Genomic DNA, 19,653 nt, shown 5'->3' with positions numbered 1-19,653 from the left:
ATCTGAAGCAGTGAACACACGCACACACACCCAGAGCAGTGGGCAGCCATACTACAGCGCCCGGGGAGCAGTTAGGGGTTAGGTACCTTGCTCAAGGGCACTTCAGCCCAAGGCTGCCCCATGTTAACCTAACTGTATGTCTTTGAACTGTTGGGGAAACCGGAGCACCCGGAGGAAACTCACGCAGATACAGAGAGAACATGCAAACTCCACACAGAAAGGACCCCTGTCAGCCACTGGGCTCGAACCCAGAACCTTCTTGCTGTGAGGCAACAGTGCTAACCACTACTGTGCTGCCCCTGAGTAAACGGAATGACCTTGTTGGGGATTTGGAACTACCCAAGAGTAAGGCAGAGCTTCTGGGCTTCAGATTACAACAATGGAATCTCCTGTAGGCAATGTTAGTGTTTTCATGTTCTGTGACTGTCAAAAGGATCTTATCCCATTCTTCTCATGGAAGGTGATCCATGGAAGCTTGACAAGAGATACTCCGTTTCATGAATACAAGAGACAAGCTGCCAAAAAGCACTGAGTACACACTGAATAAGGACTAAACCTATTCAGTACTTATACATAATTGTTTTTTTTTTCCACTTGGTTGATAATACATTTTATTTATATAAACTTTTTGCTGATTTTCTAGCGTTACATAAAGAGAACAGGTGAAATATCATGTAAACCAACCATAAACACATGAAGAGACCTAGGTTTATAATTTATACTTAAAACATTAATATCTACACAATGTACATAAGTATAGAATGTAAAATCTTAAATCTCTCGGAAGCCATAGCCAATCAGCTGTTTTAATTGTCATATTTGAATTCAACACACCAGATTTCATAACAAACAGCCAATTTCATCTCTGAAGCAGACAACTTCTGAAAAATTGTTGACCAGTGTTACTACAGTGTAAAATATAATAAGTTGACTTTACTTTAAAAAAATATGCAAAGTCGTTGCCTCAAAAAAAGTCATTTATGTTGATTTAGATAAATTAGATTGGGTTAACTTATTTTTTGTGAGTTTGCAGTACTCAAATTAACTTAGATTAGTTTGATTACATTAACTTATTTATTTTGAGTTTGCAGTACTCACATAAACTTATATTAATTTGATTACATTAACTTATTTATTGTGAGTTTGCAGTACTCATCTTATATAATTTTGATTACATTAACTTATTTATTTTAAGTTTACAGTACAAGTTAATGTAATCAAAATTATATAAGATGAGTACTGCAAACTCACAATAAATAAGTTAATGTAATCAAATTAATATAAGTTTATGTGAGTACTGCAAACTCAAAATAAATAAGTTAATGTAATCAAACTAATCTAAGTTAATTTGAGTACTGCAAACTCACAAAAAATAAGTTAACCCAATCTAATTTATCTAAATCAACATAAATGACTTTTTTTGAGGCAATGACTTTGCATATTTTTTTAAAGTAAAGTCAACTTATTATATTTTACAGTGTAATGATATTAATTATGCACTATATCATTTGGTAAATACCAGGTTTGTCAAATAATGTGTGCTTTGTTATGTTCTATCTGGATATCAGCTGCTGTAGTACGGGACATTATGGTTTCACTGGTGTTTTAAAAACTTGGTCAACATGCCCTGACCTTTCTTTCTTTTTTTATTTCTTTCTTTTTAAATGAGGAAGAATGCTACACTATGCAGTCTGTGACCCTCTGGTACTAGAGCCTGACATGTCTAATTAATTACGTTTTCAAAGTTTTGCTTTTCAGATTGCTTAAACTAACCAGTTCATCCACCTGTGTTCCTCCTTGGCAGGATGATGAAGTGGTGCTCCAGTGCGTTGCTACTATTCAGAAGGAGAATCGTAAATTCTGCCTGTCTGCAGAGGGACTTGGAAATCGATTGTGTTACCTCGAGCCAACCTCAGAAGCTAAGGTATGATTGGCAAAATTCAGATGGTTTATTAAAATAATCCGAATAACGATAAACAAAGCAAAATATCACCAGATGGAAGACTTTTCATTATTTGGAGAATGATACTGTAGTGAATAATTAAACTAATAAATCTTCAGAATACAGAGTCCACAATGACTGTTATATTTAAATTAAAATTAATACAAATATATACGTGTGTGTGTGTGTGTGTGTGTGTTGTTATGGAACAGTGCCATTTTTCTTGTACTCTGATTGGGTTAAGGGTAATAGGGTTTTGTTAACATGTTCGAAAATACAAATGTTCCTTCCAGGAATATATCAGGGTAATGGGAAGAAATGTGTGTGGTGGAGAACCATGGCAACACCAGCACATTCGAACCCCCTCCACTTTTTCTGCATGTAGAAATGCAAGAACAGAAGATAAAAGTTCATTTGCATAGCTATATATAAATACACTATGTTTAGCATTTTATAAAAAGAAGTCATTTTACTGTACTTGGCTTTCAAAAAATATATAGTTATATAATCGTATTTATAACACTGGCCTACATGTGTACATGCTCTATGGCCCACAGGCCTAGATTATTTTAATGCCTAAGCCAATGAGTACAAAAAGCATATAGTAATTCTTTATACTGCATGGCCCATATTAATTCGGTAAGGTACGCCTGTATTCATGTACTTACTAGATGATCTGTTAAAGTGGCCTCATGCCATGCAAATGATTGGTCAAATTAGCTGGAATTAGTGCTTCTCTTAGTAAATATGTCCTTTAATTTATTATTCAGTTATTAATTTTTAAAAATTTTATTCAGTAGCTACGAGAGATTATTCAGTCCATACAGTGAAACTAATAGGAAATGTGTGTAGTTAGAAGAGTCAGATGTGTATTTCTGGACACTGCTGAGATTAATAAGTATAATGAGTCTGGGAATAAAAGAGAATATGGTTGTACACCAGTACTGTACTAGCAAAACTGAAAATTAAAAATTGTGGAAAGCAATTGTTAAATAATTTCTCGAGTACATTATAATCATCTCGGGTATTATTCTAAAATAGAAATGTCTAATTGCGTCTTTTGTGCTGTCGGATCTAATTTGAATTTCATATTCAGCTATCTATAATATAAAAGTTAAATACTATGACCTTGTAGCTCTCAGTGTCTGCTTCTTGCTCTCTCTGCAGTATGTTCCTCCTGACCTGTGCATCTGTAACTTTGTGCTGGAGCAGTCTCTCTCTGTGCGAGCCCTGCAGGAGATGCTGGCTAACACAGGCCAAAATGGGGAAGGTGTAAGTAGCCATATGTCACCTCAGTCACTGTTATAGACACGTGTAGAAATGCAGACGACTTTATTATGTAACATAGTTAATAAAATACGCCTACTGCCAGAGTGCTATAACCAGGCTTGTAGTACTCGAGTCCAGGACTTGGACTCGAGTCTGAGCCATGCCCTAATTTTAAGGACTCTTGACTCAACTTGGACTTGAGCACTGATGACTCGGACTTGGACTCGGACTCGTGCATTAATTGCATTCGGACTTGTAAATTGGAGACAAGAACTTGGATTTTTTTGTAATATGCCATTAATAATTTGGCATAAGATATTTTTATACACTACCGTTCAAAAGTTTGGGGTCACTTTGAAATGTCCTTATTTTTGAAAGAAAAGCACTGTTCTTTTCAATGAAGATCACTTTAAACTAATCAGAAATACACTCTATACATTGCTAATGTGGTAAATGACTATTCTAGCTGCAAATGTCTGTTTTTTGGTGCAATATCTCCATAGGTGTATAGAGGCCCATTTCCAGCAACTCTCACTCCAGTGTTCTAATGGTACAATGTGTTTGCTCATTGCCTCAGAAGGCTAACGGATGATTAGAAAACCCTTGTACAATCATGTTAGCACAGCTGAAAACAGTTGAGCTCTTTAGAGAAGCTATAAAACTGACCTTCCTTTGAGCAGATTGAGTTTCCGGAGCATCGCATTTGTGGGGTCGATTAAATGCTCAAAATGGCCAGAAAAATGTCTTGACTATATTTTCTATTCATTTTACAACTTATGGTGGGAAATAAAAGTGTGACTTTTCATGGAAAACACAAAATTGTCTGGGTGACCCCAAACTTTTGAACGGTAGTGTATACATTAATTTTTGTACTAATTTCGTGCAAGAGTGTCACACCTGTGCACCTTGGCATGTGCATCAGATAGACTCTCGGGTGCGCTCTGGACAGCGCGCGTGCCAAGTGGACTCTTGTGTGCGCACTGTAAACGACTCGCACCTGCACAGGATTAAGGCGCAATCAGCACACCTATATAAAAACTGTGAAAACACACTTACTTTGCGAAGTATTGAGTTGCGTTGCTGACACATTACCGAGCCTTATTTTCTTGTTTGGTTTCCTGATTCCTGATTTCCTGTTTCTCGTCTTTGATTCTGCTGAGTCTATGATAGCCTGTTTGTGCCTCGCTTGACCTATTGCCGGTTTCACTGTTTGACGATTTTGCCTGCCATTCTGGATTGTTCACCTGTCTTCACTTGTATTAATAAACACACCTTCTGCACTTCCATCCATCTCCCAACCATCTCTGACAGAATACTTTGCACTCCCTGACAAAGAGAACACCTGTTCATGCATCATGTTCAGGAGCAAACTAATGTTAATGGCGCTAAAACTGCCACCATCACATGGTGCAGTTGGAGTCTTATTCTTGGACTTGACTCAGATCAATAGTGGACTCGACTCGGACTCCACTTGAAATTTTTTTCATGACTTGGACTTGACTCGGACTTGAACACTGGGGACTCGGACTCAAGGTTTAGTGACTCGACTAAAACACTAGCTATAACCAGTGGCATAGCCAGGAATTAATTTTAGACAGGGATGAAGAATTATGTTAAATAAAATCTATGAGACAATCTGTACAATTAAAATGAGAAATGCTCCTTGTTCATGCATTTTGGGTGAAGGTCAGTAGAAGCTGTGATGGCACAAATTTGTTATTTAATCATTTAAAGCCCACTTTACTGTCAGACAGACTTTCCATATTAATAACACTGATATAAAATAGCTTTATGCCAGTTCCACTGAAAAATATTAAAATAATGTTAATAAATGGGCAAAATGGCATCTATAAAACCAGATACAGTATACCCCTTTTCTCCTCCTGTAGTAAGGCTCCAGCTGTTGTAAACATCATCAGCTGTTACGCCAGTATCCCTATACTTAGAGTGTTACTAGTTGACTAGTAGCTTTCACAGAGAAATGGGAAAATGCATGATGCCAGTTGGTTAATACTGTTTCTTACTATATTCAAACCTTTAATCTGTCTCCTTAGCTATGCCTCTGGCTGTACCTTTTAGAAAATATTTCTGCAGAAGTGTTCCTAATATGGTGCTTGACTGTGTAGTAAAATCAGAGTATTTCATATCTGTTATAATACCATTGATCCCAGTTCATTCAAACAGTATCTATTATTGTTATATAGTTCATACTAGTGTTGTAATCAAGACCACGTACACTACCGTTCAAACGTTTGGGGTCACTTTGAAATGTCCTTATTTTTGAAAGAAAAGCACTGTTCTTTTCAATGAAGATCACTTTAAACTAATCAGAAATACACTCTATACATTGCTAATGTGGTAAATGACTATTCTAGCTGCAAATGTCTGGTTTTTGGTGCAATATCTCCATAGGTGTATAGAGGCCCATTTCCAGCAACTCTCACTCCAGTGTTCTAATGGTACAATGTGTTTGCTCATTGCCTCAGAAGGCTAATGGATGATTAGAAAACCCTTGTACAATCATGTTAGCACAGCTGAAAACAGTTGAGCTCTTTAGAGAAGCTATAAAACTGACCTTCCTTTGAGCAGATTGAGTTTCTGGAGCATCACATTTGTGGGGTCGATTAAATGTTCAAAATGGCCAGAAAAATGTCTTGACTATATTTTCTATTCATTTTACAACTTATGGTGGGAAATAAAAGTGTGACTTTTCATGGAAAACACAAAATTGTCTGGGTGACCCCAAACTTTTGAACAGTAGTGTAAACCGAGACCTAGTCATGACCAAGACCAGAGTGTATTGAGACTGAGACAAGACCAAGACTTTGAAGGGTTGAGACCAAGTCAAGACCAAGATCAAGGCAGGGCGAGACCGAGTTAAGACCAGGACCAGACCAGTGGGTGTGAAGGGGGGCGGGAGAGGTGAGACAGTCATTAACAGTAATGAAAATTTCAAATTCACAATGAGTCACATTATTGGTTGCATTTCAAGCAGGACGTTTTACATCCAATCACAGTAATGATGTTAATAAATAAATCAGACAAAGCACAGGCAATTTAGTGAAATCCCCACAGTTGTGGTCTTGACCAGTCTTGAGATAATTATCCTGAGTCTCTGTGTCTGAGACCAAGAAAAGACTGAGTAAAAATGTGATCAATTCTGAGATGAGACGAGACCTTCAAAAAGTGGTCATGAGACTAGTCTTGAGACCAAGACCGATCTCATGTACTACAGCATGAGTATTGTATATTAAGTCCTCTCTGAAAGTAGTGGAATGGCAATGTCAGTTCTTTTGTTTTTGCTGTACACTAAAGACATTTGGGTTTGAGACCAAAAGATGAGTATGAGATGATAGATCAGAATTTCAGCATTCATTTCCTGATATTTGTATCTCGATGTGTTAAGCAATTGAGAACATGGCACCTTTGGTGGCAAACGACCACCAAAGGTTGTTTTTAGGTAAGCAAAAGTACAGGAGCAGATAGACATAAAGTAACTTAAAGTAAACAAGTGTTGGCAGGCAAAACAAACCTTGCCCGGTAGCACTTGATGATGATGATGATGATGATGATGATGATAGTTTATTTCGAACATGTAAACAAACAATGAATAAATAAGCAGAAAACAAGAAAAGCAAAACAGCATTTGCACAAGAATAAATAAAAAGCTGCTAAATTAGAAAATTAACCATAAATAATATAGGTAATAGTAATATAATATCAAAATCAAAACAAAAATACAAAAAAGGACGCACTAAGCAGTTTTGAGTTTACATGTCCGAAAAGAAGTGGGCTGAAGTAAAAACTTATTTAATCCCACCCTTCTTCTTTAGTCAATATAAATTGATTATCTAGCTTCCTTATATATATATATATATATATATATATACACACACACACACACACACACACATATATATATATATATATATATATATATATATATATATATATATATATATATATATATATATATATATATATATATATCTATATATATATATATATATATATATATACATACATATACATACATACACTGTATATTACTTGTTACTTCAACTATTCAGATATCAATCAATTCTCTATGACTATATCATATCTCATCTCATCTCATCTCATTATCTCTAGCCGCTTTATCCTTCTACAGGGTCGCAGGCAAGCTGGAGCCTATCCCAGCTGACTACGGGCGAAAGGCGGGGTACACCCTGGACAAGTCGCCAGGTCATCACAGGGCTGACACATAGACACAGACAACCATTCACACTCACATTCACACCTACGCTCAATTTAGAGTCACCAGTTAACCTAACCTGCATGTCTTTGGACTGTGGGGGAAACCGGAGCACCTGGAGGAAACCCACGCGGACACGGGGAGAACATGCAAACTCCACTATATCATATAATTAATTATATATGTATATCCATATGTCTACACAAGTTTACTACTAATACCATGCTCACAATGGAGAAGAACAAGATAAAAACAAAACAAAGAGACGATAACTCAAAAAAGAACAAAATAAAAAAAAAACACAGTAAACAGCCAGTTATGATTAATCCCCTTCATCCTTATACCTTGTGAAAATCAAATTTTTGTACATCTTTTTAAACCGCTTCATGTCTGGACATCCCTTGAGCTCCTCATTTAAACTGTTCCACCACTTCACCCCACAAACAGAAATACAAAAACTTTTCTAGGTTGTGCGCACCCTATAATTTTTAAATTTAAATAAACCCCTTAAATTATAACTCCCTTCTCTTTCAGTGAACAGTTTTTGAATATTATGTGCTAGTTGATTATTGTTTGCTTTGAATAATATTTGTGCCGTTTGATAGTCCACCAGATCTGCAAATTTCAGTATTTCTGACTGTAAGAATAATATATTTGTATGATCCCGATAACCAGCCTTGTGTATAATCCTTATTGCTCTTTTTTGGAGAATGAATTACACTGGGGAACAATTTTAAAAAAAATTCTGTTGGGTTAGATTTTTATGCTGATTAAAACTAAAATTGGCATGCTGATTCCAAAATTGCAGTCAGTTTTTTTTCTAGCATGTCAAGTTTTTTCTCCACAGCTTACCCTCCAGATAAGCAAAATTCCACTGATTAGCTGTAGTAAGACTATTTGAAGGTTATGGGAGAACGTTATCAGGGTAGATGGGATGTACATATGATGGCTGACTATTGTTGGAGCATCAAACACGATAGTCCTCAAGTTGAACACTCCAGAAAGAGCTACGGTATAAACGTAAATTTTTACCTTAACTACTTGCACAGGCGGCATGGTGGTGTAGCCGTTAACACGGTCGCCTCACAGCAAGAAGGTTCCGGGTTCGAACCCAGCGGCTGGCGAGGGCCTTTCTGTGTGGAGTTTGCATGTTCTCCCCATGTCTGCGTGGGTTTCCTCCAGGTGCTCCGGTTTCCCCCACAATCCAAAGATGCAGTTATACAAATGCACAAATCCTAACATGCAGTTAGGTTAACATGGGGGAGCTGAGGTGCCCTTGAGCAAGGTTCCTGACCCCTGACTGCTCCCCAGGCACTGTGTGTGGCTGCCCACTGCTCTGGGTGTGTGTGCGCGCGTGTGTTCACTGCTTCAGATGGGTTAAATGCAGAGGATGAATTTCACTGTGCTTGAAGTGTGCATGTGACAAATAAAGGTTTCTTCTTCTTCCACACAATTATAATTACAGTAGCCATATCCTTTGTAAAAACATAGTGTTAAATAAACATTGCAGTCATGCCTGTTTCTTTCATATTTCATTGTATGTCAATATTTGTACATTTTTATAAAACAAGCACATATCTGTTAAGTACAGTATTTTTCATGTTTTTTAAGAAAACAGGGATCCTATAGTTCAAAAACTCGACGTGATAGAGAAAAACTGAGATCAGTTTTGGATTCCGCACCCAAAAATTAGTTAAAAACAGCTGTCAGACCTAACTCAACAAAAATTGTGTTCCCCAATGTAATGAATGTATTGTATTTTTGTAATTATTGCCCCATACCTCTGCACAGTAACTTAAATAAGGTGAAACCAGGGAACAGTAAAGAATCCGGAGTAAATTGTGATCTAGAAACTGTTTGACTTTGTTTAATATTGCAATACTTCTTGATACTTTGGATTGTATGTTTTCTATATGTGGTTTCCAGCTGAGTTTTTCATCAGTAGTTCATCTCATTATCTCTAGCCTCTTTATCCTGTTCTACAGGGTCGCAGGCAAGCTGGAGCCTATCCCAGCTGACTATGGGCAAAAGGCGGGGTACACCCTGGACAAGTCGCCAGGTCATCACAGGGCTGACACATAGACACAGACAACCATTCACACTCACACCTACGGTCAATTTAGAGTCACCAGTTAACCTAACCTGCATGTCTTTGGACTGTGGGGGAAACCGGAGCACCCGGAGGAAACCCACGCGGACACGGGGAGAACATGCAAACTCCGCACAGAAAGGCCCTCGCCGGCCACGGGGCTCGAACCCGGACCTTCTTGCTGTGAGGCGACAGCGCTAACCACTACACCACCGTGCCACCCTCATCAGTAGTTGTTCCAAGAAATTTGATTTCCTTAACTCTTTCTGTAATAACCCCATCTATTTGAATATTTATTTGTGTGTTTGTTTTGTTGTTACCAAATAATATTACTTTGGATTTGTTCAAGTTTAATGATAATTTGTTACTGTTGAACCATATTATTAATTTACTTATTTCTGTTGTGATCTCCTGCAATAGTTCCATTAAATTATCACCAGAAAAGAGGATATTTGTATCGTCAGCAAACAAGACAAGCTTCATTACTTTAGATACACTACATATATCATTGATATATAGTAACTTTGGTCCTAACACTGACCCCTGGGGAACACCACAAGTTATGTCCAAACATGAGGAAGAACAACCTCCCAGCTTCATAAACTGTCTCCTGTTACTTAAGAAGCTTTTAACCCAGTTTAAAACTATACCCCTGATGCCATATCGTTCCAGTTTTTTTATTAATATGTCATGATTTATTGTATCAAATGCTTTCTTTAAATCAATGAATATTCCAACTGCATATTTTTTCTGCTCTATGGAATTGGTGATTTCTTCAACAAATTCTATTAAAGCCAGTGATGTTGATCTATATGCTCTAAATCCATATTGACTGTCACTAAGTAGTTTATGTTTGTCAATGAATTTATCCAATTGGTGATTGAAAAGTTTTTCGAGAATTTTGGAGAATTGCGGAAGTAGTGAGTTTGCGAAGTGGTGTTTTATGTTCTGTAGTTTGCAAAGTGGTGTTTGCTCCCAGATTTGTCCAGAGGAATGACTTTTGCTGTTTTCATTCTGTTTGGAAATATACCGGTTAGAAATGACAAATTACATATACATGTGAATGGTTTGGATATTCCATCAATAACATTTTTCAATATCATCATGTCAATGTCATCACACTTGGTAGATTTTTTGTTCATACATTTCCCAACAATATCAACAATTTATTTTTCTTCCACTGCTGTGAGGAACATTGAAAAAGGATTATTATCTATCAAATGGCCCAGATTTTCAACAGATGTTCCTGGATCCGGGATTTGTTCTGCTAAGACTGGTCCTACGTTTACAAAGTAATGGTTGAAGCTATTAACTACCACATCCATATTATATTCATCTTTGCCATCACTGTAAAACCCGATAAGGTCACTGAGCTCAAAAATTTTATTGAAACTGATTACGTAAAAATTTTTGAGGTAAGTAACTTAAATTTTTTAAGGTAAGATTTCTTAAAAATTACACTATAGTTACACTTAATTGTAATTTTTAAGAAATCTTACCTTAAAAAATTTAAGTTACTTACCTCAAACATTTTTACGTAATCGGTTTCAATAAAATTTTTGAGCTCAGTGACCTTATCGGGTTTTACAGTGATTATTAAGAAAGTACTGTGGATAATTTATATATCTTGACCCATTTTTTTTATAATACTGTTCAAAGTGCTACAAATTACTTTGATATTATTTGTTTTCGTTTAATAATTTCTTATAATATTCTTTCTTAGCAGCCCTTATAATATTAGTTAATTTAGTTTAATATTTTTTATATCTATCCTCTGCCTCTTTAGTTTTCTGCTTTATGAACTCTCTATACAATGTATTTTTCTTTTTACAGGCATTTTGTAAACCCCTTGTAATCCATGGACATACCGTATGTTTGACTTTTTTACTGTATTGAACAATTGGGCAATTTTTATTATATAATGATGTAAATATCCTCAAGAATTCCTCATATGCTTTATTTATGTCTTTTAGTCAGTATATTTGATCCCAATTTTGTGCCAGCAAGTCATTTCTAAAAGTGTTCATTGATTCCTCTGATCTAAGTCATCTGAAAAGTTTTATGTTTTCTGGTTTATTATTCCCAAATTTTGTTTCATAAACTGAGAAAACTGGTAAGTGATCACTGATATCATTTATCAATACTCCACTTACTAAATTGTCATTAAAACTGTTAGTGAATATATTGTCGATGAGGATGGCTCCGTGTGAGGTGATTCTGCTGGGTCTAGTAATTTTCGGGAATAAGGCCATACTGTACATTGTGTTGATAAAATTGTCTGTCATTTTGTGTTTATTGTTTATTTGGATTGAGCAGGTCAATATTGAAGTCTCCGCATATGAAGACTGTTTTGTGACTCACTTTTGAAAACATTTCCTCTATCCAGTTATTGAAGACCTCAATACTAGAGTCTGGAGCTCTATATATACAACCAAAAATTGCATTTTTATGTTTCTCTCTGCAAATTTCAACTGTTATGCATTCCTGTGTGTTGTCAATTACTGTTGATATACTTTCCATCACATTGAATTTCAAGGCCCTATCCACAAATATGGCCACTCCCCCTCCACTCTTGTTTTGTCTATTTATGTAGTTGAATTCATAGCCCTCCATCTCAAAGTTCGTGCCTTTGACGTTATGTATCCAAGTTTCAGATATTGCTATGATGCTGAACGGATGTGAAAACTGATGTAGATATTCCTTGATGAGATTGAAATTTGCATACATGCTTCTGCTATTGAAGTGGATAATTGAGAGTTTGCCATTTGCTTTAATGCTCCGATTGAACTGTTCGTCAGTGTAATAATAGTAGTTGTTAATGGCAGAGAAGAAATTATTGTTCGGGTCTATGTCATATTCCAAATCCTGTAATTTGTAATTAGTGTACTCAAATGATTTTAGTTCCAGTAAATCCTGTTCCGTAATCCTCTGAGATGTGTGGCTTATGGTCCCACTCATGATGGTCACTGATACTTTTCCAGGTCCTCGATGTTTTTAACAACCAATACTTTGGCCTCCTCAGGTGTACCGTTTAGCTTAATAAACACTTTACAGTTTGTCATCCAAGTGTTCTGAATTTTCCTCTGTTTCTTTAAGACACGTGCACTCCTAGCTATATTTGCATTTTGTTTGGTCAGATGCTCGTTTATGTAGACGTAGGATCCCTTTAGCTTGTACCCTTGCTTTAATAGTGCATTCTTATGTTTCCTGTTGACAAACCTCATGATGATGGTCTGCTTGTCGCTGGTGTTCCTTATGCACTTATGATGAATATGAAGGAAGATATCGTGAAAAAGTGATTTTGACCTTTTTGGTGACCTTGACCTTGACCAGATGACCCTCAAAATGTTGGAGGTTCTATTTGAGACCAGTGCCCATCTATCCTGAAAGTTTCATGAAGGTTGGTCCAGCCATTTTCCCGTAATATCACAAACAAACAAACAAACAAACAAACAAACAAACAAACAAACAAACAAACCCCACCGAAAACAATACCTTGCCCCCTTGCTGGACTCTGTCCCAGGCGAGGTAATAACACTTAATATTTGGTTGCATATAAGAAGAAGAAGAAGAATCCTTTATTTGTCGCATGCACAGTCAAGCACAGTGAAATTCGTCCTCTGCATTTAACCCATCCGAAGCAGTGAACACACATGCACACACAAGTGAGCAATGAGCACACACACACACACACACACACACACACACACACACACACACACACACACACACACACACACACACACAGAGCAGTGGGTAGCCATACTACAGTGCCCAGGGAGCAGTTGGGGGTTAGGTGCCTTGCTCAAGGGCACTTCAGCCTAAGGCCACCCCATGTTAACCTAAACACGTCTTTGAACTGTGGGGGAAACCAGAGCACTCAGAGGAAACCCACACAGGCACAGGGAGAACATGCAAACTCCACACAGAAAGGACCCCATCGGTTGCTGGGCTTGAACCCAGAACCTTCTTGCTGTGAGGTGACACTAACCAAAACACCACCGTGCCACCGCATATTGCATTCTGAAACAGATGAAATTCTGATCTATTGTCTCATTTATCTTTTCATCTCAAACCCAAATGTACAGCAAAAACAAAAGAATTGGCCTTGCTATTCCAATACTTTTGGAGGACACTGTACCCTCTTAGAAACATTTAACTGTTCACTGACAGGTTCATCGTAGATACAGGAATTTTAAATGATTAAAGCAGCTTTATGTGTTGTCATCTGGCGGCACCCTGCTCATGTGATTTACATGCTATAGTTGCATTTACAAAGATCACACCAATATCCTTTCAGCTGTAGTGCTACTCACTTTTTTTATGGCTATGGTAAGTAATTATTCTTCATGATATATATTAGCACTGACCACCCATAAGTCTTCACAAACACTCTTCCTTACTACTAATGCCCATGCTGATATCCTTTTTTGGAGATTCGTTTTGGAATGATGTTTAATTCTGAGAAAGGCAAGAAGAATGTATAAGTGACTAAGTTATAGGAATGACCATATTACAAGTTCTGCACAAGGTTTTGTATAGTTCTCCATACGCCATACAGTACATCCCCACTTGATTGTGACCAGTTCCTCCCACTAACACTGCAAGTAAGGTACTTACTATTATAACTATTATAAGGAATGCACTGCCGGTTATGATGGTACTGTACTTCACTCATTAGCTCTTTATCTCAGTCAAATCCCATGAACTACCAGAATGGCTTGGTATGTAGTTGTGCTGACTTTTGTGCTTTTGTAGCAAATTCACAAAATCTATTTTTATGAAATACTTTTTTAAAACATTTTTATTAAATTTACATTTTTATTAAATACTTCAAATATTGTTTCAGCAATATCCAACATATAGTTACGGTGGTGCTTGAAAGTTTGTGAACGCTTTAAAATTTTCTATATTTCTGCATAAATATGACCTGAAACATCATCAGATTTTTACACAAGTCCTAAAAGTAGATAAAGAGAACCCAGTTAAACAAATGAGACAAAACATATTATACTTGGTCATTTACCGGTATTTATTGAGGAAAATGATCCAATATTACATATCTGTGAGTGGCAAAAGTATGTGAACCTCTAGGATTAGCAGTTCATTTGAAGGTGAAATTAGAGTCAGGTTTTTCAATCAATGGGATAACAATCAGGTGTGAGTGGGCACCCTTTTTGATTTAAAGAACAGGGATCTATCAAAGTCTGATATTCACAACATATGTTTGTGGAAGTGTATCATGACACAAACAAAGGAGATTTCTGAGGATCTCAGAAAAAGTGTTGTTGATGCTCATCAGGCTGGAAAAGGTTACAAAACCATCTCTAAAGAGTTTGGATTCCACCAATTCACAGTCAGACATATTGTGTACAAATGGAGGAAATTCAAGACCATTGTTACCTTTCCCAGGAGTGGTCAACCAACAAAGATCACTGCAAGAGCAAGGCATGTAATAGTCAGCGAGGTCACAAAGGACCCCAGGGTAACTTCTAAGCAAGTGAAGGCCTCTCTCTCATTGGCTAATGTTCATGAGTCCACCATCAGGAGAACACTGAACAACAATAGTGTGCATGGCAGGGTTGCAAGGAGAAATCCACTGCTCTCCAAAAAGAACATTGCTACTCGTCTGCAGTTTGCTAAAGATCATGTGAACAAGCCAAAAGGCTATTGGAAAAATGTTTTGTGGACGGATGAGACCAAAATAGAACTTTTATGAGAAGCGTTCTGTTTGGAGAAAGGAAATCACTGCATTCCAGCATAAGAACCTTATCCCATCTGTGAAACATGGTGGTGGTAGTATCATGGTTTGGGCTTGTTTTGCTGCATCTGAGCCAGGATGGCTTGCCATCATTGATGGAGCAATGAATTCTGAATTATACCAGCAAATTCTAAAGGAAAATGTCAGGACGTCTGTCCATGAATTGAATCTCAAGAGAAGGTGGGTCATGCAGTAAGACAACAACCCTAAGCACACAAGTCGTTCTACCAAAGAATGGTTAAAGAAGAATAAAGCTAATGTTTTGGAATGGCCAAGTCAAAGTAAATGAAATGTTGTGGAAGGACCTGAAGCGAGCAGTTCATATGAGGAAACCCACCAACATCCCAGAGTTGAAGCTGTTCTGTATGGAAGAATGGGCTAAAATTCCTCCAAGCCGGTGTGCAGGACTGATCAACAGTTACCGGAAACGTTTAGTTACAGTTATTGCTGCACAAGGGGGTCACACCAGATACTGAAAGCAAAGGTTCACATACTTTTGCCACTCACAGATATGTAATATTGGATAATTTTCCTCAATAAATAAATGACCAAGTATAATATTTTTGTCTCATTTGTTTAACTGGGTTCCCTTTATCTACTTTTAGGACTTGTGTGAAAATCTGATGATGTTTTAGGTCATATTTATGCAGAAATATAGAAAATTCTAAAGGGTTCACAAACTTTCAAGCACCACTGTATAATTTCCATCATTTTCATAGTCATCAAACCATTGCTTAATTTATAAAACATGAGATACCAGAATACCAAAGGAGAGGTGATCCAACAAGTGGACAGAGAAGGAAAAGATCCCAGAATATATAGACACGGTAGTACTTGAAATACTTCATGTAATACAATAGTGTTGAATGCTGTCTTAGACATAGGGCCAATAGGTATGATGACCATGGTACTATGAGGGATTGCAACCATAAAATTTCAGTTTCGGAGGACTGGAAGAATCAACTGCACATTTCTTATGTTTCTTGAGCTTCAAATTATGTGCTCAAACTCATAATAAACATTTTGCTCAGAACACTAGGTCTTACCTAATGTCCTTCAAACATTGTCGTCGGCGATTCCTTGTATCACAGTATTTCATTCCTTCCTAAACTCGGGGGCATTGATGGTACTGAAAGGTCACTGGTGATTGAGGTTGTGCATCTTTCTCTTTTCTGTGCTGTTGTTGGTTTCCAGATTCGTTCTTCTGTTCGCTTCAAAGAGTTCCATCCCTATACAGATGGTATTTTGCCACTTGGTACGCTGTCTAGCTGCTTCCTCCCAGGTCTTGGGGTCTGTGTTGGTTGCTGTGAGGGTCTGCTTCAGCTGGTCTTTGTAGTGTAGCATGGAACAGCCCCGGGGGTGTTTCCCTGTGCTCAGCTCACCGAAGAGGATCATCCTTGGGAGTCTTGTTTCATCCATGCAGGCAATGTGACCTAACCAGCGAAGACGGTGTTTCATGATGGTCGCTTCTATGCTGGTTGCCCTGGCTCTTTTGAGGACTGTGATGTTGGTGATGTAGGCATCCCAACTGATGTTGAGGATGGTGCAGAGCTTCTTCTGACAGAACTGTTCCAGCTTCTTCAGGTCTCGGCAGTCGAGGGTCCATGTCCCGTACCTGTAAAGGAGGATCGAGACCACAACACCATTGTAGACCAATAGTTTGGTTCAATGGCTGAGGTCCTTGTTCTTGAACACCCGGCTTGTGAGTCTCCCAAACGCAAGATGTGCTGCATGGAGCCTGTTCTCTACGTCCTTGGTTGAAGTGCACTGGACGGAGAGAAAACTACCAAGGTATGGGAAGTGCTCCATGCACTCGATATTGTTTCCCACAATGGAGATGTTGCAGTCTGGTGGATCAGCTCCGGGTGGAGGTTGGGCAAGGATTTTGGTCCTGCTGGTGTTCACAGCGAGGCTAAACCGGGAGTAGGCAGCGCAGAAGTCATAACCGATCGCTACAGTTCTTCAGGCAAGTGAGCCAGTGCAGTGTTGTCATCGGTATACTGCATGTCCGTCACTTTGAAGATAGCACATATATAATATAGCACAAATATAACACCACAAATACTGATACCAGTGAAAGAAAGACTTCCTTAGCTTGCCGAATTATATAAATTACTCCACAACTGTCATGTAATTTACAATCTCGTAGTAATAACACAATTTTTTCTGCTTGTCTGTGGCAGTTTGGGGCCTTTTAAAAATCCAGAAACACACAATTTGTAGTATTTTGATTTACCATATTACTTCTGCTTACTTCTTTAAGAAATGACGTCAGCTGCCTTTTGTCACCATATCCACGATACACATGTGACTGATAACGTGAGAATATCATTACTAGCTTCCTTTCAGTCATCATGGCAGTGATTATTTTTATTAAAAGAAAAAAGGTGTAGCAATATCTGATTAAAAAACATATGTAAGTCCCAGAAGTCAGGCACTCAAAATCTGAGAGGCCAGATCCCCTGTGTCTGCATGAACTGGTAGAAATTATGCACTGCATTAAACCATTCACTGAACCATCATGCCCTGTGGATGGGGGCGGGATCATCCAGGAAGAGACCACTCCCATCAGGATAGGAATGTTTCATCATAGGATAAAGGCCATCAGTTAGAGTAACATTGTACTGATTTGCAGTGAATTTTCCCTATAAGAGGACCAAACCAAGCCAAACAAAATGCCCCAACACCATAAAATACAGTGTCTTTGCAAAAGTATTCATCCCCCTTGTTTTGTCACATTACAAGCTGGAATTAAAATGGATTTTTGAGGGGTTAGCACCATTTAATTTACACAACATGCCTTCCACTTTAAAGGGGCAAATTGTTGTTTTATTGTGACACAAACAATAATTAAGATGAAAAATCAGAAATCTGGACTGTGCATAAGTATTCACCCCCTTTTGTATTAAACCCTTAAATAAGAGCTGGTCCAACCAATTCACTTCATAAGTCACGTAATTAGTTGGTTAAGATCCACCTGTGTGCAATCAAAGTGTCACATGATTTGTCACATGATGTCTGTATAAATTCCAGCAGGACAATGACCATAAACATACTGCTAAAGCGACGCTGGAGTGGTTTAAAGGAAAATATTTAAATGTCTTGGAATGGCCTAATCAAAGCCCAAACCTCAATCCAATTGAGAATCTGTGGCACAACTTGAAGATTGCTGCACACCAACGCAACCCATTGAACTTGAAAGAGTTGGAGCAGTTTTGCCTTGAGAAATGGGCAAAAATCCTAGTGTCTAGATGTGCTAAGCTAATAGAGACATACCCCAAGAGACTTGTACCTGTAATTGCAGCAAAAGGTGGATCAACAAAGTATTGACTCTGGGGTGAATACCTATGCACACTCCAGATTTATGTTTTTTTCATCTTAATTACTGTTTTTGTCACAATAAAACAACAATTTGCACCTTTAAAGTGGTAGGCGTGTTGTGTAAATCAGATGGTGCTAACCCCCCCCCCCCCCCCAATCCATTTTAATTCCAGCTTGTAATGCGAAAAACAGGACAAACACCAAGGGGGATGAATACTTTTGCAAGACACTGTAGCTCCCAGTTTTTCCGTTAATGTGTCACTTGTCCATTGTGTTTGAAATGTAATAGAGATTTTGTTTCTGTCTTAACATGTGTTAATATTGGTATAATTGGTGACCTAACAGACTTCTATGTTTGTGACTGTTGAAATGCTCTTTTGACGACATCATGAATCCAATCTTAGCTGTTATTTTCAAATTGCTAAAGGCATTATTGCTTTTATTAACTGTACATCTGTATTTTTTGTTCAACATGGCTAGAATCCTGATCATGAGCGATGGGTATGTTATGTCTACAGTTCATTCCCCATTTCGACAATATGCACGAAGCCTAATTAAAAACAAAACAACACAAAACAACTAACCTTCATGTGGTCCAGATCTGTCTCACCAAATAGCACCCTATAAATCAGCAGCATTTAATACTCAAATAGATTTTTTTGGTCTGTATTATTTGTTCGAATCACAAGAAGTTATTGAGACACTAACCAAACTAATAAGCGACAAATCCAATTTGTTTCCGGGCACCAACACTCTCTTTTCACAGAGAAACAGAAAATCCAGGTACTTTTATATGAGTTGGAAAGGGCAATTACAAAAAATTGGACACAAGTGTAATTGGCTGAATCAAATTCTCAGATAATGAAAGTCTGGCAGTGAAAAATCAATGTGCTGAAGTAAGACTTTTTTCCCCCCAAAGTGAAATGCTTTTGCTGCAGCTTATTCTACATAAAGTAATATGGAAAAATACATGCACTACACATCACCATGGCCCTTGGGGGTTTACGTGCTCTACATGATAACCAAGTTATTCTGAA

The 19,653-nt window shown here is 37.7% G+C and overlaps 1 protein-coding gene across 1 annotated transcript in view; it reads left to right on the top strand.

Moving 5' to 3' along the window:
• Positions 1-19,653, top strand: part of ryr3 (ryanodine receptor 3) — a 296,068-nt gene that overhangs the window by 33,554 nt on the left and 242,861 nt on the right. The window contains exons 2-4 of the mRNA XM_060915728.1: positions 1,805-1,924; positions 3,110-3,214; positions 19,097-19,117. Of these exons, the coding sequence (XP_060771711.1) occupies positions 1,805-1,924; positions 3,110-3,214; positions 19,097-19,117 (246 nt within the window). The remainder of the gene's footprint in view (positions 1-1,804; positions 1,925-3,109; positions 3,215-19,096; positions 19,118-19,653) is intronic.

This window comes from Neoarius graeffei, chromosome 3 (assembly GCF_027579695.1).
Source record: "Neoarius graeffei isolate fNeoGra1 chromosome 3, fNeoGra1.pri, whole genome shotgun sequence".
Lineage (NCBI taxonomy): Eukaryota > Metazoa > Chordata > Actinopteri > Siluriformes > Ariidae > Neoarius > Neoarius graeffei.
The sequence above is the reverse complement of the archived record's forward strand: the minus strand, read 5'-3'. Positions and strand labels throughout refer to the sequence as shown.